This window comes from Barbatula barbatula (genome assembly GCF_947034865.1).
Source record: "Barbatula barbatula genome assembly, chromosome: 22".
Classification (NCBI taxonomy): Eukaryota; Metazoa; Chordata; class Actinopteri; order Cypriniformes; family Nemacheilidae; genus Barbatula; species Barbatula barbatula.
The window spans coordinates 10,752,462-10,777,290 of NC_136785.1; the positions used below are offsets into that span (position 1 = coordinate 10,752,462).

General features: G+C 39.8%; 3 protein-coding genes across 4 annotated transcripts; all 3 read right to left on the bottom strand.

The window, feature by feature from the left end:
* Positions 1-300: 300 nt before the first annotated feature.
* pfdn1 (prefoldin subunit 1) lies at positions 301-12,038 on the bottom strand. Of its 2 annotated transcripts, none has more exons than XM_079486775.1 (4): positions 11,944-12,038; positions 11,258-11,424; positions 11,081-11,165; positions 301-737 (listed from the first exon to the last, which is right to left on the bottom strand). In XM_079486775.1, the coding sequence occupies exons 1-4, from the start codon at positions 12,004-12,006 to the stop codon at positions 654-656; spliced, it is 399 nt and encodes a 132-aa protein (XP_079342901.1). In that variant the 5' UTR covers positions 12,007-12,038; the 3' UTR covers positions 301-653. The 2 variants fall into 2 exon arrangements, 1 of the variants encoding a protein (XP_079342901.1); XR_013788258.1 differs by lacking the exon at positions 301-737 and adding an exon at positions 7,406-10,495 and having other exon boundaries at positions 10,712-11,165; positions 11,944-12,000.
* A 2,820-nt stretch (positions 12,039-14,858) lies between these two features.
* Positions 14,859-18,634, bottom strand: hbegfb (heparin-binding EGF-like growth factor b). The gene is made up of 6 exons (XM_079485857.1): positions 18,399-18,634; positions 17,976-18,167; positions 16,744-16,930; positions 16,225-16,380; positions 16,042-16,130; positions 14,859-15,885 (listed from the first exon to the last, which is right to left on the bottom strand). The coding sequence occupies exons 1-5, from the start codon at positions 18,433-18,435 to the stop codon at positions 16,058-16,060; spliced, it is 645 nt and encodes a 214-aa protein (XP_079341983.1). The 5' UTR covers positions 18,436-18,634; the 3' UTR covers positions 14,859-15,885; positions 16,042-16,057.
* A 586-nt stretch (positions 18,635-19,220) lies between these two features.
* hnrnph1l (heterogeneous nuclear ribonucleoprotein H1, like) lies at positions 19,221-23,457 on the bottom strand. Its single transcript, XM_079486154.1, has 11 exons — positions 23,259-23,457; positions 22,723-22,833; positions 22,479-22,634; positions 22,255-22,398; positions 21,654-21,792; positions 20,583-20,764; positions 20,393-20,502; positions 20,164-20,299; positions 19,997-20,080; positions 19,759-19,857; positions 19,221-19,656 (listed from the first exon to the last, which is right to left on the bottom strand). Exons 2-11 carry the CDS (start codon positions 22,805-22,807, stop codon positions 19,568-19,570), a joined length of 1,224 nt encoding a protein of 407 aa, XP_079342280.1. The 5' UTR covers positions 22,808-22,833; positions 23,259-23,457; the 3' UTR covers positions 19,221-19,567.
* Positions 23,458-24,829: the final 1,372 nt, after the last annotated feature.

Consider the following 24,829-nt stretch of genomic DNA (forward strand, 5'->3'; position numbering starts at 1 on the left):
AAGGAGAGTCTGGAGAAAACTTAAACAGAAGTCTGGCCTATTTCTCTTTTCCAGTTTTCACAGGCTTGTGCAACATATTTCTCTGAGGGTTTTGTGAGAGCAAAGGTGGTCAACGAATGCTAAAATAAGAATCTGAATGCAGAGATGAGACGAGAAAAGGATGTCCAGAGGAACGGACAGGAAACTAGTGACGTACAATTCCCAAAAGACATAGATGAAGAGTGTCCATAATAGCCCCATAATATCAGATCATATCTAAATGACTGTCTGTGATCTCTATGACACACACAACCAAACCGCTGTCTTTTAAAGTCATGTTTATTACCATGTTCACACCTGCTTACATAAAAAAAATTATGCACTGTTTATTGTATTTTACCAACCAATAAGAAATCTATTAAGAATTCTAACAGCACATAATAACTTACAGAATGGTGTGAAAGTTCAACTAAGAGGTCACTAGAGAGTATATTGGACAGACTGTAAACAGTACATTCATTTGACAAATCACTTAAATAAACTTCCACTCTTTAGCTGACAAATGACTCTTACTCTTGGTCTAGATCACATGCGAGAAGCATGTATAAACTAAGGGCATGGTGTACAAAGGTGATATAGCAGGCTTTCTTGGCGTTTGGATGGGTGTGAGAGTTTCAATGGGGTCTCCTGGACATCAGCATCTCTCTGATGTTATCCTCTGCTTCTTTAACACTGCGCTCAAGATACGTCTTCTTTTGCTGCAGAGAAAACAGAACGCACTTCATCAGGTTAAACCCGCAAAACCATGACCGCTATTTGTCAAGTCAAGTCAAGTCAGCTTCATTTAAATAGCACTTTTTAAAATTTTCATTGTTACAAAGCAGCTGTACAAAATAAAATTGACTATAAGCAAAACATATAAGATTGTGCAAGTCGAAACACAGGTCAAACGTCAGACAGACTATAAATTCCTATATGCAGTGTTAATTCAATAAAACTATAAATTTCTATTTGCACATTAGTATTTTGCATTCTTTCAGAAGGAGGTTGTGAGTCAGCGCAACATCAAAAGGCTTGTCAAACACACCCTCCAACTCCCAAAGCTTCCATGATAAAGTTCGAGATAAGACTATCCTCTCGATTAAACACTATTAACACTATTACTAACGTAATTTCACCAACAAATTTCACAGTTTTCAATGTCTCTAAAGCTAGACGATTCCCATTTTAAAGAAAAGAACAAAATCTCAAATGTCTCAGTATCTCAGTTCTATATAAACAAAGGTGTGTGTGCCGGAGAAAGTGTGAATGTGTTGTGCAAGATATGTCTCAGGATGTGATCACATGTACTCTGGTTGACACCTGGATAGCAGTTGAAATATAGAAACAGGCCCCTACCTGAAGTCTTCCGGCCATGCGTTGTAAAAAAAAGTGAGTCAACACACATGCACGCACATGTACACACACACAGAGAGGGAGTGTGAAAACCTTTGCCCTTGGCGATGTGGCACCCTGACTCTCTCTTATACACAAGTAAATCAAAAAGAATTTTGTGCAAACCGTTGACAATTTTGGACAACTTTATATGAACCACTCAGCGTGTTAAGCAATGTCACAATCATTAAGGTTTAGTAAGCAAATGAGTCTTTACAAAAGTACTCAAAGTTAGTTGGAATTTCGTAAGTGCCGCTCAAAACACATGGCTTGCGGTCTGATGCATATTTTATTATTGATGTACGCCATATGTTTACATAAGCTGTAACCAAGCAATATTGTACATTACCTCACTGCTATTTGTGAATCCCACCCTTCCTCCGTCCATCCTACATTTAATCTAGCCTCTCGGAAATGAATGCCTACGAGTAACCTACAACTTTAGTGTTTTTCCACTTTTAAAGACTGTATTAAGTGGTTTTAAAATATGTTTTCTTTTTCCTGGCCCTAATGCATGAAAGAAGAGCCTTTCATTTACGCACAGATTTTCCATTCAACCTCAGCACTGGTGGGATAAAACAATGACAAGTGTGTCACAAAAGGACATGAAAAGAGACTTGCATCGGAACAGTGTCCTATATAAAGCAAGAGGCGATTGTTCTTTGAAGAGAAGGTTTATTTTGGAATCTCACCCAGCCTGTTTACACACAAAGCATCTTGTGTATTTCTGCATACGCGACATTGACGTGTGCATGTCTGCAGCGACACGACAACAAACAAGCAAAGAGTGAGGTTTGATGAGAACCACATGTTTGAGAACAGACTGCAGGCCATCGATGAAGAGAAAAATACTCTGAGCAAGCACGATAAGAGATATGACAACAATTGTTACCGGCCCACTGCTTTCCTTTATGGCGCCCGTTACGGATTACTTCAAAAAAGCTACTATTTATAGGTTGGAGGGGCCAAAAAAAGGTCATGAAAATGTTTCAAAGGGCAACACTAGAGAAAAAAAACAATGGAGAGGATTAGGAGGGGTGTGCAGAATGTGGGTAACTCCCCTCTGATCTGATAGTTTAAAAACAGTTGAACGGGCACAACGGCTTGTTTGGCTGCCTTTTTGTCTTCTTACGCATGGAAACAGAACGCCACAACCTGTAAGAACGTCATGAGCACACCCACAATTTACCTGCTGAATTCAACCGTAATCATTATTTTGAGCTAAATACAACATAAGCTCTATCCCAAATATGTGTGGAATGCTGCCCATTAGTGCAGAAAATAATTTGGACTCCTTAAGTTTGTAAAAGCACTTGTGTTATTTTGTCATGTTTTATTATACAGTATGGTGTAAGATTTGTCTTCAGTATAGATTCATTTTAAGCCATGCTTCACTAGTGTAGTGGCCATGGGTGGAGGTCAGTCAATATCCGGGGGTTAAAGGGATAGTTAACCCAAAAATAAAAATGCAGTCATTTCAAACCTATATGACACTTTTTTGTGTAACAGGAAGTAAAATATTTTGAGAAATGTCTCAGTGGTTTGTGTTCATGCAATGGAAGTCAATAGGGGTCAGTGTTGTTTGGTGACCAACAATCTTATCTTCTTCTCTATGTCCTGCAAAGAAACAAATGCAGGCTTGTACTTATACAAGGGCGAGTAAATGATGAACAAATTGAATTTTTTGGGTGAACCATCCCTTTAATCCACATAGCAGTGAATGCATATGGAGCATCTATTATAATATAAGTTGTAATAATACACCTGAAATTAAACAGTGAATAAATGCACATTGTGTACATTTCTCAATTTAAGTTTAGAAGTACACAAACTTTCCTAACCTTACACATGACCAAAGGCTATAATGTTGTTAACCGGCACCCATTGACTTCCATTGGTTTTGTGTCCATACAATAGAAGTGAAATAGTGCCGGTGCTGTTAGGTTACCAATTTTCTACAAAATATCTTGTTTTGCATTCTGCAAAAGAAAGAAAGTCATAGAGTTATGAAATCTTGAAAAAGTTTCAGGGCTTTATTAAAAACATTTATTAAAAATCTTTTTTCAATGAATCAAAAAATAACCGGATTTTAGGAATACATAAAAGGCTGAAGAGGGGAAGATGTTTCCACAACGACTACAAAAGCAAAAAACATTGAGTTTGAGTGTGTAAGTGAAAGTGTGTGCAGGAACAGAAACTGGCCTCCTACACATCTCTGCTGGTCTGAATGTGAAACAATCAATCTTTTGAATGAATGTCTTTGCTTGGTTTATGTATGTGTGTCTCTCGCTTTTGGGCATCTCCTCTATGAAACGCTCTTTTTAACATGTAAAATCGAATAACAATCAACGAATGCTTCAGATTCTGGAATAAACTGGTTAGCATCAAAGTTATGAACCAAACAAAAGCTGCCCCTGATGGGGGATTCCCCTCTGCCGGAGCATGTTGTGTTATGGAAACACTGTTCTCCATGCAGATAATGATACCTCGGAAAGCTGACCTTCCTTGAACAATGCGGAAGACAACACAAAGAGATGTCTTGTGGCCCTCTCTTTGCAGCTCTGTCTCAATCAGGAGCAGAAGCCCTCATTGTTTTGGCCTGAATGGATCCTCTTGTGGGACCGAAGGTCGGCAATAGTTACTTCTGTCAGAGCACAGATAACAGGGCAGATAGTCTGCGCAGACGCTGTCGTAAATGAGCCCTTTGTTGTCGTCGGCTCCGCTACGGGAGGCAGAGGTGACTGTTCTGAATTATGTTGACCTGCCACAAACCCGCACGGGCCGGAAAAGCTGCAAAGAAGAGAACGTCTTTCTGCTATGGGCAAATTGTTTATTAACAACTGCCTGAGGAATGCTGACGCCCGCAATTTTAATTCCAGAGAAAGGGAGGAAGGATTTGCCTCCGGGTAATATAGAGAAAGGTTGCATACTGTGTTTAAATACCTTAAGGTGAGAACATAAAGGGTGGATATGCAAACTGGCTTTCAGTTTCCATCTTGTGTAATTATGCAGAAACAAAAGGTGTATTCTCACAAGTGTCTTTGAAACAAAAATTCGCTTTACACGTTGAGATATGATTTTCTTTCCTTTTCATTTCTTGCACCGATTGATAGAGTGCATGGCAGTAGAGGAAAGTTTGTTGGTTAAATTCAAGAATGAACAGTTTGAATGCAGTTGCTTTGGGTTAAAGCTTATACCATATGCATAAACCTCCGATGTTCAAAGAACATGTCTCCTCCCTACTATGGGCATCTAGCCCATCTGCATGGTAGGCCAATTATGACCTCATAAAGGAATCGGCAGTTGAGTCAGTGTCACCACGACAGTAATCACTCATGCAAGGGGGCGATGAGTGGGCCAGGGCACCTTTCCGATGCTGACGACATCATCATGATACCTCGGAACACGCCGCCTCACCCAGACAAAAGAGGTCACAGGAGCCATGAGCTCATTCACTCCTCGTCTAAATACAGTCCCGTTATTAGGCGGAAATAGCAGCTATGTGGTCTGACTGTACATAGGCGTTACAAAAGCAAGTAGGCCTCAGACTCAGGGCTTGATCACAAGCGTGTATCGAATTGTCATTTAAAGGCCAGTCAAGGCCTCCCTCTCTCTAAGCAATGCCCATTATGCTATGACTGCAGTCTGCTGGATGAGCAGAAAATGTTTTGTTTGTGAGCGTTGTGTATCCCATAGTGACCAAAGGGCAGTGTAATAAAGTAAGCTGTCATCAGCTGCTTCTCAAGGCGAGGCTGGGCTCGGTTGGTCGAGGGAAGCCCCAGGCCTCATTCCAAAAATCACCCGGCCTGCATTTATGTAAGGTGATGTCACAGCCGAGGTTAGGATAACACCCAAACTGCCCAATGCACCGCAGCCAAATGCAGACAGGCCCAGACGGCTCAGCATTACTTTGTATCACTCGACACCCTTTCTCATACGCTCAGCTCTTCTTTACACTTCCGTCCACCTTATTTGCATTATATCAGCCACGTTTCAACATATGCATGCTTTTTGTAGGTTCCCATGTTGATCCCCATAAGACGACAACATGATGGCATTGTAATATCAAATTTTATTTGCTCAGACAAGACACACAATTTAAACATCTTAAGTGACATTTATAAAACAACTCTGTATGACACATCAAACCCAGACAGATGAAAGGTGAACTAGATTACTGTACCTGACACCCAATGACTGTAATATGTCTCACCTGTGCTTGGTTTCACTGTACCACAAGACAGGACAAGACAACCGTCCCCGACTTTACACACTCGCATCAAGGGACTGTGATGCAGTTTGCTCACACGGCCACACATTTGGCATGCAGATTCAAAATAGTATGTGGCAATGAGGAAACTAATGACATCAGAGTCGATATGATCTCAAAAAATTATATGAGAAACCTACAAAACTGCTTATTCAGACTGAAAGGAAATATGTATGATGCCTGTGTCATCTCTTAACCAACATTGCGTGCATTGTGAGATAGCAGCATTTTTAGACACGACTCTATATTCCAAGAATAAGGAAATATGCTTCCTCCCGTCCTTCTCATGAAGCTTTCTTAAATTGCGTAGACTTAAAATATCAAGACCGTATGTGGAATACACAGAAAGGCTTTAGTGTCATAGCCTGACACATAGCAACAGTCTGTCGTGTCTTTCTTTACAAACGAAGATAAGAGGTGATCGTCATACCTTGAGTAACAAAAGATTAAAGCCTGCTGCGCATCTCTCATCTCATTTTTGTTAACAATAACTTTGTTGACCTGAAAGCTGTTTGAAACAGGAGACAGGACCTCACGCGAGGCTACAGGTGGCCACGCTTGCTTTTATCAATCAGGTTAACACGTAAACCATAAGCTTTTGAGCATAAATGATGCGATCAAAGAACTGAAGCTTGTGAATGCCGTCTGTGCGTTCTGATGTGGTCATTACTCACAAGTCAGAAGTTTCATGTGCTGCATGACATTTACGTAAATGCTACAACAAACCTCGAACTTTAAGAAATAAGAATCAACTTGATTTGCAATGCTGGTGATGCCACAAAATGCCATGTTGATATAGAGATCTCAACATAACATCCCACAAGAGGAAAACAAGATGACACTGCATTACTAATCAGTCATTTTCATAGAGGCCCACATGTTAGGGATAATGATGACATTTCTCATCACTATTTCCTCTAATATGACAAGTTCTTGAGAAGTCAAATCATGAACAAAAGCTTCTACTCTCTTCTCACACATTACAGAGTTTGGTCTGAAGACCACCCACGAAGTTCCACTGTATAACAACTTTCTCATTCATTCAAATGATCCTCTGCTGCATCATATAATTTCCTCTTCAGCCATTTTACAACTTTGATAAAATAAGCAGTCTTCATTAATAAGACAGGGTATATGCAGGAATCATAGAGATTAATTTACTACCTTTTACTACCTATTTTACCACCTCCAAAATATTTTTTACTACCAACACGACATCAAGCAGCAGCCCTTTTTTGGGGGGGAGGGGGTATGCAAAGCGCCACTTACTACTTACTATAAGGGTGTGTTCACACCAGGGGTCTCCAACCTTTTTGTAAGCAAGGGCTACCAAAATATCCAAAATCCTCTAGAGCTGGGCTATTCAAATACATTTGCAGGGGGGCCAAAATAGGAAATTCCAAAATTTGTGAGGCCCGGACGGAAAAAATTGATATCAGCTAAAGGTATATTAAATATACTATATAGTAAGGTATATAATATATGAAATAAAATTAGGTACATTATTCTTTTGGTTTCCTTTATTATTTCAAACAATAGGCCTACAACAAAGTGCAAAACTGCAAATACTGAGACGTATGTTTACTGTTTTAAGGGTAAAAGCTGTGTATAAGTAATAGCTTATATATATATTTATATAATATATATAATTGTCTGTGCGCCGCAGCAGATTCGTAGATTTTTTTTAAACTTTTTTATTTTTAGACATTTTTAATTTTTTTTAATCTGTCGCGGGAGAAAATAAATTTCAATCGGGCCAAATTTGCCCCCGACCCGCTATTTGAATAGGCCTGCTCTAAAGCGCTACTTGTTGATAACATACTTTCAAACTTCAAACATGTGATGCCTTATTTTTATGCTCACAGAACCAAATTCAGTTTTCTTTCAGATATTTTTGCACTTGAATATATTAAAGCTTATGACACTTGCTAATAATAAACTTTCAGGACGATGTAGCACTTGGCTTATCGGTATAGTCACAGTTTTGTCAACTGTCTTGAGCATTATTGGTGAGCACTGTGTTTAGCGGGCACCTTACAGAGTTAATGCGGGCTACCAAGTGCCCATGGGCACCACGTTGGAGACCACTGGTTCACACAAAGCGCGAATGAAGCGTTCAGCGCAAGTGATTACATGTTAAGTCAATGCAAAGATGCGATGACCTACTTGCGGTGCGATTCGCGCGAATAAGGCGGTGAAAATTGAGCATTCGCGTGAGTTGAAATATCTGAACTTTTTAGTTCAGCGTTAACCAATCAGAAGCTTGCACTAGTAGGGCCGTGAGGGAGCGGCAGAAGTAAGGTCTGCTGTCTGGCTATCGCTGTTGTGATGGTGCTGGTTTACTGCTGAGGCAGTGCGACGACTGCTGACCTCGAGTTGGCATGATTTTCCACGACATGTGTAGTGCTGCTAGCATCGCAAAACAATTAAATAGGGAGCTGCTCCCCCCTCACGTGAAGCCGCTAATGCTGAATGTTCGATACACTGTGTGGCTTCATAGCTGTTATGCCGTTCCAGGTAACATTTATAGTTTTTTTGAAGACAGTGCAAAATGCTTCCCGGTCATTCCCCCTGACGGGCTTAAGCCAGTCTTTAAATGACGGGTCGTCAACCCAAGTTTGCGAAAAAACGTACATTTCCCCATTTCACACTGTAAATTTGGTAGAAAATAGAAGCAAGTGGCTAATATCAACTGAGGCAAAAAGGCGGAAAATGTTGTTGGCGTCGCTGATAGCCTATCAACCACGGAACTCTACACAGTTTACTTCTACGTCATTGCTATCAACTCCGACTCACTCAGGGTCCTGTTAGCACCGTATATATTTTTAAACTAGGCTAGATGAAGATAAAACATGGAGACACAAATATTAAGCAAAAAATGGAAACTTATTATATATTGGGGTGGTGATGAAAAATGTACTACCAAGTCAAATTGCGTTTGTTACCTTTTATTACCTTTAAAGGGCCATAATTGTGGTAGATTATTTTTACTACCGCGCGGACACCCTGTAAGACAATAGCGGCCTGCCATTATCTAATTTGCTCCGCCATAGTTTCAAAACTAACCCAAAATGTTTTTTATTCATCTCATAAAAACATATCATTGTGTTGTCCGTTTCCCATATTTATTTATTTCCTCGCGACCTGCAGCCACTAATAGATTTTTCATGATAGCCATTTACATTTTTATTTTACGATTTAAAACACCTTACTTAATTGTAGATTTGAAAGCGCTCAGTTCCTCTCTATCGCTTTCTTCTGAATTTGCACCGAATTGACTGTGCTAACCACAATCTACAATAAAACTATCACTCGAATTTAAAATAAAAAGCGCTCATAACACAACAACACAGTGATGAGAGTAACGGCAGTAAAGGGTGTGGCTGCATGAGACAAACAAGTAGACTAATATAGCCAAAATCACCTTATATATCCGCTCTTCAATGTAAATGTATGGTGATATTGTTAGACAACGTCGTGGTTATAAATCAGGATTTTAGTAGCAGTTAAAGTGACAGCTGGTAGTATTGAACACAAGATTTTATTGAGTCAATTTTAATCACTATTTTATACTCGTTTTATGTCTGACAACAGAACAGACTATATGTGATAATAGCATTCGGTTTTGTTAAAAGAATGTATAATGCGATCAAAGAGCAGAAGCGAAACAGATTTCAAGTGTCAAAACTAGGCCAAATGCGAAGATGACATGATGACATCACAAATATGCTAATTAGTGTGTGACGCCATCGGCGCCACAGTCTTTCAAAATCCTGTGGGAAACACTGACAAGGTTATATGACAGTATATTGTCCCCAACAATACTCCAACAAAAGTAAAGCAAGGGTGCTAAACGTGAAAATAGAGGCAGATGGATGACTCTTCAAATAATGTGACATAAAGCAAGTGTTTGGTTGGGTAAATATAAGAATATCATGGGGTACCATGTGGCTTTAGCACTGTGATGGGAACACAATAATGTATGCCCATCATTTTAACCATCAATACCTCCTCCCTTTAAAAGTATGAAGGCTGCTAAAACCAGACGGGGGGGGCTTCCCCCGCAAAAGAGTGTGACATTCTAAGCATGCATGCAAACTGTTGGAGAAGCCCGGGGGGAAACAACCAAACAAGCACTTAAGCTTTCAGAGCGATAATAGACAACTTTAATACATATCTCACTTTTCATGCCACAAAAGAAAACTTCTCCCTTGGCCAACAGTCGGCTCCCTCCCAGTTTGGGAGAGACTACTGGCTTCTAATGAAACACTTAAAAGCCTTGGTGTGTTAATTAGGGGGACATCCACAACATTTTGGGAGAAGGCTAAGGAGTTCAGTAGTGTTTACTTTATCCATCTCTGATTTAGTTATAAGCCAAATTTCTAATTAAAAGTTTAATCCGATTAATCGATAAAATAATCGTCCAACTATTCTATTATCAAAATAATCACTAGTTGCAGCCAAATATGGCACAGGTCCACGTCAGGACAGAGTATCTCATATAATGAAAACTAGATCAGTACACTGTCACATGAATGTCACAAAGATGTAAGATTTACATGTTGTATTTATTTGCCTTTATATTGCCAAAAGCATATAATCAAAAGACAATTATACGGTATAATGCACTTATGTGAAGTCTGTACAATCTGCATACCATCTAACACAAAGCCGCATATAAACTGCCAAGTTCACACGTACAGCTGCAGTGCTCTATGAACGGATTACTCAAGATATACCAGGTTATCATCACTGCTTTTATGCAGAGTCTAGTCGTATCATGTCTCAGTTTGGACCAGTTCACACGTACAGCTGCAGAGCTCTATGAACGGATCACTCAAGATATACCAGGTTATCATCACTGCTTTTATGCAGAGTCTAGTCGTATCACGTCTCAGTTTGGACCAGTTCACAGGTACAGCTGCAGAGCTCTATGAACGGATCACTCAAGATATACCAGGTTATCATCACTGCTTTAATGCAGAGTCTAGTCGTATCACGTCTCAGTTTGGACCAGTTCACAGGTACAGCTGCAGAGCTCTATGAACGGATCACTCAAGATATACCAGGTTATCATCACTGCTTTAATGCAGAGTCTAGTCGTATCACGTCACAGTTTGGACCAGTTCACAGGTACAGCTGCAGAGCTCTATGAACGGATCACTCAAGATATACCAGGTTATCATCACTGCTTTAATGCAGAGTCTAGTCGTTTTTAATATAATCAACTTGATTTGCATAAATCGTTTGAATAATTATTTTTGGCTGACGTCCAGTTACATTCATCAAATGTGTAAAAAAATAATGTCATGGTGAGACATGTTGATCAGTATTCCTGAGAAGCAAAGTATTTTACATGCTGTAGTTGACAACTTGTGAATGACAAGTTGAACCCACCTCAAGCTCCTTGATCTTCTCATCTGCTGTTTTCTGCTTCTCCAAAAGCTGGTTTGAAATCTCGTCCTTTGACTGTAAAATGAACCTGAAAGAAAAAGTTAAAATCTGTAATAATCTACAACAAAAGGCTCAATCGCATGATATTTTGGACAAAGCTGTTGGAACCGGTGCACGTACATGCGTCCTGCTCCCTCATACATGCGAGTGCTGTTGAGGAGCGATTTGATCTCCACATGCGTGAAGTTGGCGTGTTTCTTCATACGACTCAGCTGTTCGATCTGCAAGTCTGCAAACTTCACCTTCTGCTGGGTGTCAATCATTTTGGCCTGGAGCTCTGAGAACGCCTACGGGTGCACACATGTGAGAAAAGCAGGCTGAGTTGAGTGAGGTTTTCCAACTGTACAGTCTGAATCAAGCTGTCTAATCTCGGATACGTTTTCCTGATGACCTCGGAACGTACTGTCTTTGGTAATTAATTGGCAAATAAACGAAGCTAGAGAATATGGAAAACAGCATCTACACAATAAACCTAGTAAAATTCGGCATTCGGTTCATAGTCACATATTCCGCATAGAAAACAGAATAACTGAATTATTTTGATAGCTTATTACACTGCTTACAGTTTATAGTGACTAACAATAGCTGTAATATATTTGGTATATTGAAGTAAATTCACATGGAGTGAAATGTATGAGAAATTAAAACTAGCTGACACAAGGCTAGCTATTATCCTGCTTTATATAGTCCTCTTTACCACGCCATAGTATAGTTCCGCTTAAACATGCATTAAAAGCCATTCACTTGATCATTTAGCAGGGCTAATGTAAATATTCAACTTATTCTTTCTGTAAATTGTCGTTTACCTTCTTTAGCTCGAGGTCCACGGGAGCCGCCATGATGCTGAGGGAAAATGCGCTGCTGCGCATGCGTGAAACTAAAAACTGTGTTACAAAACGCAGCGCGCTTTTTTGGATTTGAACGGTCGATTGAAGTCCTGTCCAAAATAGATTTGTCTTAAAATGGTACATCCCAAATAAAATAACTTCTGTGTTAATATGTACATGATATGTATCAAATTAAGCGAACACGTGATAATGCGGGAAAAAAAAGCAACAAAAAGGTTTAAGCTCTTAAATAGGCTACTGCAATTTATTAACATTCTGTACACGAGAATGCTATTTTTATATTATTTTATAAATATATTAAATATTTCTTTATCAGAGAAAAATTAGCAAAACTGTGAATGTTTGTTATTATTGTCCTTTGGATTAGATTTTTTTAAATTTACAAAATAAATTAAAATATTAGGCGACTTTAAGCTATTTATGACAATAGAGTAACATTGGTATCCTTATTGCTCTAAAATAGCCTTTTTCAGTACTAGCAGATTCATGTGACAAACATACTTTCTCACCTCTGTCTCCAATGCCCATAACACTAAACACTGTAATATTCATTTCATTTAGCAGACGCTTTTATCCAAAGCGACTTACAAAGAATTCAGAGAGCAATAAGCGATGTGTCATAAAAGAGCAATAGTACAATAGGTGCTAATACAAAGTTACTAGTACTAACAACAACTAAACCACTACCTGTTGAGAGAAGAGAGAGGGTTGGTGTTTTTTCTTTCATTTGTCTGTCAAGTATTCACAGAAGAGGTGTGTTTTAAGTATGTTTTTGAAGGTTGTGAGAGATTTGGTTGACCGGACCGCGTTAGGAAGAATGTTCCACCAGGAAGGAGTTGTGAAGGAGAATGAGCGGGAAAGTGATTTAATGCCCTTATGAGAAGACAAGGCTCCGCTCGTTTGCTGAAGGGTTCTTGATGGCGTGTAGGAGGGTGTGAAAGTATGCCGGTGCAGATCCAGTGATAGTCCTGTAGGCAAGCAACAGTGACCTGAATCTGATACGGGCTTCAACCGGTAGCCAGTGGAGAGAGATTAAAAGGGGTGCCACATGAGACCTTTTGGGCTGTTGGAAGACAAGGCGTTCTGCTGTGTTTTGAACCAGCTGGAGTGGTTTGATAGCCTTTGCAGGAAGACCAGCAAGGAGAGCATTGCAGTAGTCCACCATTCAGATTACCAGGGCCTGGACAAGGAGTTGGTCTGCATGCTCAGTGAGAGTGTCTAACCTTTCGAAAGTTGAATAAGGCATATCGGCAGGATCGTGTTGTCTTTGCAATGTGATCATTGAAGGACAGCTGTTCATCAAATATGACTCCGAATTTCCTGGCTGATTTGGAGGGAGTGAAAGTGGAATTGCCTAATTGTATGGTGAGATAGTCTGACACCGTGGGGTGTGCCGGAAACATGAGTAGTTCTGTCTTGGCCGGGTTTACATGGAGGTGATGCCCTCTCATCCAATCTGAGATATCATCTAGGCAGGCTGTTATGTGAGCTGCTACAGTGGTATCGTCTGGGTGAAACGAGATGTAGATGTGGGGTGTCCTCACCATTACAGTGATACGAGAAGCCGTGTGCCCGTATGATGGGTCCTAAGGGTGTCATGTAGATGGAAAAACCCAGTGATTGTGTGGTGAGCAGTGGACAGCGAGTCCCTCCATGACACCTTGAAGGATCTGCCGGAGAGGAAGGATTGGAACCACCGGATAGGGGAGCCTGCGATTCCTAAAGATGACAGGGTTGCTAGCAGTATCTGATGATTGACCGTGTCAAACGCTGCAGATAGGTCAGAATCAGGACAGAGGATTTGGATTCCGCCTTTGCTAGCCAGTGCTTCTGTGAACGTTCGCTGTGGACTCTCAGTGGAGTGTTTTTTTTAAGCCAGACTGCTTGTCATCCAGTAGTTTGTGGATAGGTATGACGAAACCTGGTTGAAAACTGCCCTTTCAAGAGTTTTAGCAATAAAAGGGAGGAGAGAGACTGGTCTGTAACTGTCCGTAGTAGAGGGGTCCAATGTGGGTTTCTTAAGTAGGGGCGTGACCTGGGCCTGTTTGAATGTGGATGGAAAGGTACCGGTGAGCAGGGAGGTGTTGATATGGCCTGAAGGAGATGGAAGGGGATTGGGTCAAAGGGACAGGTGGTGGGGTGGTGGGGTGGCGGGTGGCGGGAGAGAAGTCTGGTGACCTCGTTTTCAGTCAGTGGGGCGAAAGAGGAGAGTTCTATGTTTGAAGTGAGGGTAGTGTGTACCGAGGTCTGCGGTGCTGAGAATTGTTTACTGATGGATGATGTTTTCTCAGTGAAAAATACAGCGAAGTCCTCAGAAGTCAAAGAGGTAGTGGGTGAGGGAGGAGGGGGGCAAAGAAGAGAGTTAAAGGTCTTGAAAAGCTACAGAGTGTTAGGTGCATTGCTCACCTTGGTGGTATAAAAATATGTTTTCGCTGTGGTAACACTACCAGAGAAAGAGGAGAGTAGTGACTGGTAGTCCCGTAGGTCAGGAGGATTTTTGGTCTTGTGCCATTTCCTTTCATGGCACAAGATCAAGCTGTTCCCCTTTCACAGAGGATATCAGACAGCCAAGGGCAGGAGGGGGTGGCACGAGATGGTCTGGAGGACAAAGATAATCTAGACAGGATGTAAATGTAGAGCATAACGTGTCGGTGGCAGTGTCAGAATCTAAAGATGCAAAGTTGGAGGGAAGAGAGGATGTCATTTTAGCAGAGAGGGTGCTAGGGGAGAGAGAGTGAAGGTTCCGTCTAAAATAAACAGGTGGTGGTGTTGTGAAGAAGTGGACTTTAATGTTGTCTGTGGTGCAGTTACTGGTGTAGATGAGCATTGTAATTTAGCATTGTTTCAAAAATTACCATTGATTGATTATTGTTGCTAAAGATTTTTTTACTTCTCATTTATAGAAAACATAGTAGTGCAGAAATACTTTGACAAATATATCCAGTTTTATTTCACTTAATTTAAGCTACACTTTCTCATTAATACATAAAAAGACCAACAGAGCTTGTTAAGCGACTTCCCGCTGAATGTTGCGCCATCTTGGGAGGATCACTGCTAGTGTATTGAATACAGTGTTTTGGTTTTTCTTGTTTGATCAGGAAATATAACTATGGTAGGTCGGTCTTGCTGTGTTAGAAACCGCAATAGCATTATGCAGAGTCTTTCAGGAAAAGCCCCTGGTTCTTTCACTTTCTATTTCTTAATCATATAGAACAAGTAATAATGGTCTATATCAAAACAATAATTGCAGCGGAGAATGATCCTCCCAAGATGGCAGCGCCACTGCAACATGCAACATAGAGCGTGACATCAGCTTCAAATTCTCTAATGCATACAATGTCAAGACCCATTCCTCCACATAATTTCTCTGATTGTGTGATTGTATTTTTTTTTAACCACCTGTATTTATTTTCACAGTGTAGGTATATGGTTATATACAATTTATCTGAGGGTCTTCTATGCGGTATGTGATTTTAAAGACAATGTACAATATTAGAACAGTCATTTGATTGTATTCATCAATAATAAATATTCATATATTAAAAACATAAAAAAGTAAAAAAAGTGTTACATTTCACAATAAATAACGAATACATAAATAAATAATTACAAGAGCAAGTCACAAGAAACACTTTTTCAAATAAATAAGACACAAACAATAACTTGATGCAAAAGGGGGACACTACATTCCTCATGTTCTGTACTTCAGTTCCTTTAAATACACAAACACCCCCTTCAATATGTTGCGGATAAAGGTATTGCCCTGCATATTTCACCAGTGTTGGAAGCCATCATAGAGGGACTACAAATTCCCTTTGGGGTGTAACCTTTTGGATGACGACACCCTGACAGACTTCATTGGACTCCTGTCATGTCATCTTCATTTGGTGTTTCAGCCTTCTGAAAATGTACAAATAACAACAAATCAGTGATACATTATTAACATAAAAGATTATGAATAATTATATATGTGTACTATATGTAGCTGTATGTGAAGAACACAAAGAGAATTTAGGCATATCAGACAACTGTGGCCACTCATTGAAAACTATTTACCTTTCATCCCTAATGACTAGTTAAGTGAGGTTGTCTCAAGTTTGACCTTTTCTTCACTTTCCACATCATCGTCATTTTTTTTGTGGTACCTGTAACAAAAATGCACATTAAACGGCAGTCCTTTCAAGGAATTTCCAGCACACAAGTGTTTTGTGTGTGTAAATGTTTTAAAAAAAAACTGACCTTAGTGCCAACAGAATACCAATGATCGTGAGACACATAAGAGACAAGACCACTGCCATTACAGCTAAAGCTGTGGTCCGGCTATAACGTGGTTCCTCTTTAGCTACTGCTAATGTGAACACAAGACACCTCTCCCCTGAGAAACCTGCTGCACATCTGTAACAAAGACCATTCAAAAATTCAAGAGGCAGATAAAGAGGAGAAAACCACAAGTCAAGAAGTGTTAATTTGATTTACAAAGGCATTTTCTATAAGCAATTTCTATTATTTCGCTACTATTTTAGCCAATGTTGTACTGTTATTCTATTTATTCTTTAATTAAAGAATTGACAATCAGGTTGTTTTATAAGAATTTATCACATTCCTATGTCCATTTGGATAAAGCACATCTGGAAAGTTATTACAGAAAAATGCCTTTCTTCATTACTTTGTTAAATAACTTTATGCATTATGCTGATAGATAAATGAACCTGTCCTTTACAACAAAAGGAGAAAGTAAAAGAAGTGCATGAAACTCACACACAAGTATGAGACTGTAACTCCTTCAGATAACGACACACTCCGTGAATGCAGAAATTTTTGTAATCCCCCAGGCAGGGGTTCTTCTTCCTGCCCTTGCCTTTTCCTTGGCCCTTCCTTCTGCCTTTTCTCTTTTTCTCAGTAGTGGCCATCATAGACGGATTTTTGGGTTTTGTGGAAAATGCCACTGTTGAGCAAGAAAGAGCAGTGATGTAAGTCCATGATGATATAATATTGTGTAATAAACTGTGAATAAAACACAGACTTGTATTTTCTGCGGATGTGTTTTTGTTGTCCAATTATCGTCATTAAAATCTAGCAGTTATCAATCAGAATGTGATGATAAAAAAGTACAAATACCTGATATACCACATCAACTAGGCTGACATTCACTCAAACTAAATTTGGTAGCTTTCAGATTTGGCAATATCTGTGCCCACTTTGCTGCTTAGCAGAAATAACTTTTCGTCAGATGTCATTCCATAATCTACAGAGACTTTTTAAGTAAATTAACTTCGAAATATATTTAATATCGCAAAATATTTTAAAACATTACAAATTAAAGGATTAAAGGATTGTGCACTTTTTCTAGGTTACTAATCAAATAAGCAAATTAGTGACATTAAAGGGATAGTTCACCCAAAAATGACAATTGTGTCATCATTTACTCATCCTCAAATTGTTCCAAAAATGTCTTGGTTCTGCTAACACAAAGGAAGATATTCGGAAGAATGTCAGTAACCATACAGATCACATCCCCACTGACTCCCATAGCATCTATTTTCCCTACTATGGCAGTAAATGGGGGATGAGATCCATTTGATCACTGAAATTCTTTCAAATATCTTCCTTTGTACTCAGCAGAACAAAGACATTTATACAGATTTGGATCAATCTGAGGGAAGTAAATTTTTTGGATGAACTATATCTATAACCACATTGACTCAAGTTTGTTTCTTCTAAGGCACACAAGATGTTCTTTGAAACATTCTCAGATCATACTGGGAAACACATGCCGAGGCATTTATCAAAGCAAAAAGGCCATAGCAAAAGGTACAGTTGCGAAATTCCAAATACTCATATTGTTATTCTACCATTTGAAATGCAAAACATTTACAATTCCACTGGTGGACTCTACATGTTCATTTAAATTTAGCAACTATTAGGCATCTCTTATATACTTCGATTATTACATAGACCATCATGCTGCCTGTGAAAAGATTCAGCTTTACCTCTTGGCTGGGAAAGTTCATAATCCCCAGAGATAAAGTCTTCATCATATTCATTATCATCCACATGTAACGTCTCGTCCAGCTGATGTTCTGCTGTGCGTGCCTCCTCCAGAGTGTGAATAAAGTTGACCACTGTTGTTCTGGGTTTGGCACTTTCATACCTGTCCACAGAGGCGCCACTGCACATCAACACTGTAACACAAGAAACCATTAAACACATATTCGGTGTGCTTAGACACAAAACTAAAGAGGCACCAAGAAAGGTATGTCAAAATGATCACGTATCTAATTAAAAAGAAATGAATAGGTCCAAGTCTCATAGCTCCGTAAGAAGCACGCGAAACTGTCATGTTCATATTTGACAGGTCCCAAAGTAAATTATTACATTTTCTGTACAAAAAAAGCTGTTTTTGAAACACTTACCGACACAATGAAAGAGAAAGACCCTAAGTCGTAACATATTTGTTTGGAGTATAGTCCGATAAAGGAGGATTAAAATGTGGTGCTTCCAGCACAACCTGAGAAGGGGACTGAAATGTGAGTGAGTGCTGAAAACGAGCGGCGAGTCTCCTGGCACAGATATCCGGTGCAGTAATATAGCCGGGCGCGCACGCGCGCACACACACTTCCCCTTTATGAATCGCTGGCCACACCTAATAAATCATTCAGTACACACACAAAGCTAATATTGAAATACTTCGAGATTAAGTAATACACTGACTGGCCGATATTTGTAAGGGACACTCGTGTCTGTCACAGTTTACATCATCTCAAAGTGTAAACGTAGTTTTAATACATATTTTTGGTAAACCTGTGCACCTTTCTGACTCTTGAAGAGAAAATCATCATTGAAAAAAATCGATCATTAAAGGGATTTGGCATATATACATCTACTAAGGTTAATTTGACATTACAAAATCCCTTATGTACACTATCCCCAATAGGATCACTGGCACCACCTTGTGCCCAAAAATAAATTAGGCTAAATATATAAACAACCCCATCCACTTTAAGAGATCATCATACATACCTACCAATTCAGTTGTGTTTCAACTAGGTTTATTATTGGACCTTTGATCTAACCAGTGTTTTGTACTGACACAATGTGAAAGAAAAAAATAAAAAAGCCTCTTTTACAAAGACATAAATGCACATTTATTAACAAAACAAACAAGGAGACGGAGATGTCTACAATAACGAAAAATAAAATATGCAACCGTCTTGAAGTAGCCCGACACAAAAAGAAACCATTTTCCAGTTTATTTTTAAAAAGCAGTCTCAACAAAGTTTTTTCCTCATTATAAAAAGTGAAGCAGAAACACCCCATGCCATGCAAGGCCAGTGTTTTTCAGTCTCTGAAGTGAGGGATACGCCTGTAAGATATTTACACGCACAATCATTACTAGTGGGGTTAGTGGACAATCACCATGACTTGGGCGGACCCCCAGGGGAAAAATAATACTGATTCCAAGGGGTAGGATCAGAATAGAGGTGGTTAGAAGAAACTCTGGTTCTTTATGAAATCATCACAAAGAATCAAGATGATGGCCTCAGCAACCGATTTTAAAAGACGTGTACTCCTTCGGGTGAATCTACATGCCCCATCCTCCTCCCATGCCGTTCATACCGACAGAGCCACGACTGCCACCATAGTAACTGCTGTTCATGCTGCTCTGGTTGTCTGTAGAAGTAAGAGAAAATGTGTGTTGAACCCAGAAACCTGCTAACATTAAGAGATCATTTAAAGATATCTATGAACACAAAGCACATGGTTAAAACGCACTATAGTCATTGTAGCCTCCCATGTTGGACTGGTTGTTGTACCCTCCTGTGTAGCCCCCACCCATCTGTTGCCCTCCGTGGCCATAAGATGACTGGTTTCCTGGAAAGAACAATATTCCACTTAACATTTCCAGTGTACGTGGGTGGATTTTGCACGAGAGAAAAAAGGCAAACAGACCGGACTTTACACTGATAGACAAAACAATAAGTTTCGTATCAGCGTAAAACCATTAGCTTACCCATTCCACCCATCATCTGCCCTCCATAGCCTCCATTACTGCCACCTGCTGTCGAGTTCAAGAACAACTCAACATAACGGTGCTCTAAAAAAGATAAAGAAATAACATGATATATTAATACACAAGCAACTCTCTGCATCACTTGTTTCGGAATTATTGCAACTTACGCATATTTGCTTTGTCTTTTGACATGGCAGCTACAGCATCCTCATGGGTTGCAAATTCCACATCAGCCTCACCAGTTACCCGCCCATCTGGACCGACCTCGATATGAACACGCACCGGGTTCAGGGGAGAGAAAAACTGCATGAGAAAAACAAGTTTTACAAATCAAATATTGTTAACATGGAAATATTACAAATTGCGACAATAACGTGGATCAAACAGTCGACTTACGTTGTAGATGTCAGGTTCTGTTGCCCGGTAAGGAAGTCCCCTCATGTGAACGCAATGCCCAGTGGTACTCTGAAAATTTCCACCGTCACTATAACGGCCATCTGACATTCCTATAAAAGAGTATGAGTAGCAAAAACACAAATATGGGGGATAACAAAGGTGAAGCATCAGAAACAGAATCTGAACGCACCTCCACTGTATCCTCCACGTCTCACCCGATCAAAGGACCCCCCGCGACTCATGCCGTTGTAGCCCCGGCCGCCTCCGCTGGGTCGATCATAAGGGCTGGGTCTCTGCATCCCCATGCCTTTACGCGGGGGCTCATAATGTGTCCGCACCTCAGCTCTGCTGCTCTTAAAGATCTCAATGTACCTACAAGCATACAGATCTGGTTAATGTGCCAATTTTTATTTTGTGACAGGACCATGACATACCTTTTCAGAAGTACAATGGACACAAACTGTGCTATGGAACTTCACCTGCATTTACATTAATGCATTGGCAAACGCTTTTATCCAAAGCGACTTTGGATGCGATTGGGTACCTATACAGTTCATGCATTCCCTGGGAGTTCGACCCATAACCTTGGCGTTACTAATGCCATCACATATTGTTGGAGTTACAGGAAAGCCTGTATTGATGTTATGTATAACAAGAATTAAGAATTCGAAATCAATTAATATTGATGGCATTTTGTTTACAAATCCAACCTGATTTACGTTGCTGCAAAAACCGGCAAGATTTTAGATATTCTAACGTTGCTTGTTGGATTTAGGAAAGATAACAGTCCTTCACACTGCGCCAACACACCAAAAGGGTAAACACACAACACAATCCAACAAGCTTTGGAATTTAGGGTTTATTGGGGCAGTGTGAACTAGCTTTAACACTTAAACAGGACAGTCAACAAAGTTACTGAGCTAAATCTATAAGATTCATTACAGTTTTCCTCTTTCTGCTGCAAGGCACTTGCATGCATACTAATTTACTTTTCCCATGATGACCAAGGGCACCATTGATGTGCATTAAATATGCATTCCTCCTTTTAATTCCAGACATTTTCTTTCGATGGCGATCACTGCTCTACTCAAATGAGGGGAAAAAACAGACGAAAGGTAGGATCCTTTGAGGCCTGGGAGCCTTCTGGTAAAGTCGTGTGAATTTCCATGTGGCGTGTGTAGGTTCGTGTTGCATACCACTGTGTTTACTTAAGTGTTTACCATAAGAAAAACAGCTTAACCATCCAACCATCCATCCCCACCTGTGCCCTATTCTTTCCTTGTGTTTCTTTAGAGCCTTTTCAGCTATATCCTGTGAAGCAAACTGCACGAAGGCCTCCCCCGTACTCCTCCCCTGGAAGTCCACCGGCAATGTTATCCCATTTGGCACGATTTCCAACCCTTCAACCCAAGGACAGATAACCCCAACGGGGACATATTAAATAAATCACATGCCCATTTACAGTGTTTCTTCTTTTCTTGAATGAAAATGAGAAAATTAAAACAAAAAAGCACATTGCAATGAGTGATCCTATTGGGAGAGTTCCACCACTTGGGAGCATGGTCTACAAGTGGGCGAGCATTCCAATAACTTGGTTTAGATTAAATGGTAAAGTGGCCATCCCAAGAGTTGGTAGCTGACAAAGAACATATTTAACTCCCAATACGGTACAATAATTTGGTTAGACAACGCTGTAAGATAAATATGCAGTCAAAAATGGAAAGGAGAACCAATGGTTATTCATAGTGCATAATAATTCAAGCAACCATGGGAATGGCCAAATGTACCTCGGTGAGGTCTATGCTGGCCATCACTTCTTCCGATGAACATATGAAGGGGTTCAGGAAACAGTTTTGACGTACCTGTGAAAAACTGCACAACCTCTTCCTTGCTACATCCAAAAGGAAGTCCGCGCAGTCTGACCAATCCATCCCCTTCTGTCTCTGGACAGTTCGGACCAGTGTGCTTCATAACCCAGTCCATTTCCACATTGTTCGATTTGAATACTAAAAACAATATAGGAGAATTGTCGTTAAACATGCGCTTACATCAAACAGAACTGTGAAACGGACAAAACTATTCACACCTTCTACGTATCTATGTCCCATGGTGTCCCTGTCTTTTTTGACGGCAATTTTAAGTTCTTCCTCCGACTCCAGTTCCACAAATGCTTCTCCGCTCGGCCTGCCTTCTCTTGTGTATGTGAAGTGAATGGCTGTTCCATTGTTGGCAATTTTGCAGTCTTAAAAGGAACATTCAATTCATGATTTCCTTTAAATGTAAGAAATATATAGTCAGTCACTAACGTTACCTAAACATCACCAGCTTACCTGAAAAGAACCTTGCCACTTCTTCTGTAGAACACGACCATGGCAAACCCCGTACACGGACAACAAATCCTTCATCATCAGCCATGATAACACAATGGAGTTGCTTTCAAGCTATATATAGAAAACACAAATATTGCCAATACAGAAAAATGTACAAATACAATCCAGTCAGCGATTTAGCGGCAACAGTTACTTCCAGCATACTGAGTATTTATAGTCTTTCTAGCGATCATCACACCTTTTCAACCTTTTGTGGTAGGCGAGATACTTATTAAAAACTAGAGAAATAGAAAAGCAATATTGGCTTGACTGATAATACGTCTGCTTTGGAAACGTTATCATTTTAACAACAACGTCTCTTATATAAGCTTTACGCAAATACACAGCAAGACCGAAACAAAGAGCGCGCACGGGCCTGCGAAGGCCGGGAGCTCCTTAACAAATATCCCCTGTACATAAACAAAAAACTATTCGTTCACAAAACCTAGGGTAGATTGTGATTATAAATTATATAGAAACAACAAAAGAGATGATACCTTAGTAAAAATTAAGATTTTATCCACCCGGCGTGGTCACGTTTAAACGTTTCTCCACTTTTCATTCACCTCAGGTTCGTGACAGCTTCCGGCGACTGGACACGCCCACTTCCGAATTTGTTCATGTCAAAGGCTGTGTCCGAAATCGCCCACCATACCCTCCTTCACTATTCCCTACAGTAGTTCACTCATATTGTCCACTTTACAAGCGGGGGGAACAAGTGAGTAAATTTGCACACTCGGTGCACTGGAAACGCTGCGGGCGCCATCTTGTGCCGAGACGCGGGAATTCATTCAGCGCTAGCATCACGATGGATGGCTAGCAGCTAGCCGTGAGTGTACATCGGTTGTACACTCGTTATTATGACGATCGTGGGATTGAATGAGCGCGCTTAATATTGGTCCACTGTGGCACTGTCCCAAATGGCGCACTTCATGTGGAATTGCGGTCTCGGGGACTTAAAATCAAGAATAAAAACTTTCAATGCAGCGCATTTTCTTAAGTTAATAAGCCGTGTTTTGTTGTAGATTTATATCCAGTTGTCTCTAGGCTCTGTACAGCTGAACAACACAGCTTCTGTATTATAGAAAAGTATTAGATAACAACATATATGCATATTAAGAACACATTATGCACTTAAAATATAGTTTACAAATAAATAAATAAATGTACATAAGCAGTTGTATTACAAACACAAGTATCTATTGCGCAATACTCGGGTGGCCTATCAACATATGAAATACAGAATTATAAAAACCAGCAGATCCTGTACCGAATGACAACAATGGGACAACAAGTGTGGTCGACTTATCGTGGCGCTGCGCAGACTGGTCAGTGTATGACAACAAAGTGCTGCGAGAGTGATTAGAAATTAAAGTTGGTATTAAATGCTTAAAAAATACATTAATGGTTTTTACATGTTCGCATTCTCCTATGGATTAGACTATTTTTACACAAAGTGGTACTTCAATAGAGAGAGTGACTTCTTACAAATACATGGAAATTGGATTGATGAAAAATTGTCTTTTGGGGTCCATATTGAGAGCCTTTAAAAAAAATTCGGACCTAAATTAGGTTTTTATTTTAGACCAAGGAGGTGCTTTCCTTATTCAGCAAGGAAAAGGTTGGTGCAGAGTACATTCTTAACAGTTTTGGATTATGGTGATTTGATTTATATGCACTCTACCTCATTTTTATTAAACAAATTAGATGTATTATATCACTCTGCCTTACGTTTCATTACAGATGCAACAGCTAGGACTCGCCACTGCATTCTGTATGAAACTGTAAAATGGCCCTCCCTCTCTCTTAGAAAATTCCATTTATTGATTCTTATTGCCAAAGCACTAATGGGTAAATTACCCATTTTCATTTCATATTTACCAAAACAGTGTTTACAGAACAAGGTTGTCAAAAAAATTATATTGAACTATTCCATCAACAAAAACAGAATTTGGTAAAAATGCGTTTTCATCATATGCACCAAATGTCTGGAATGAACTCCAAAACACTTTAAGTTTAAAATCACATTTAAAAACCTTTTAAAGTCAACTCTGATTGAACGGTGTAA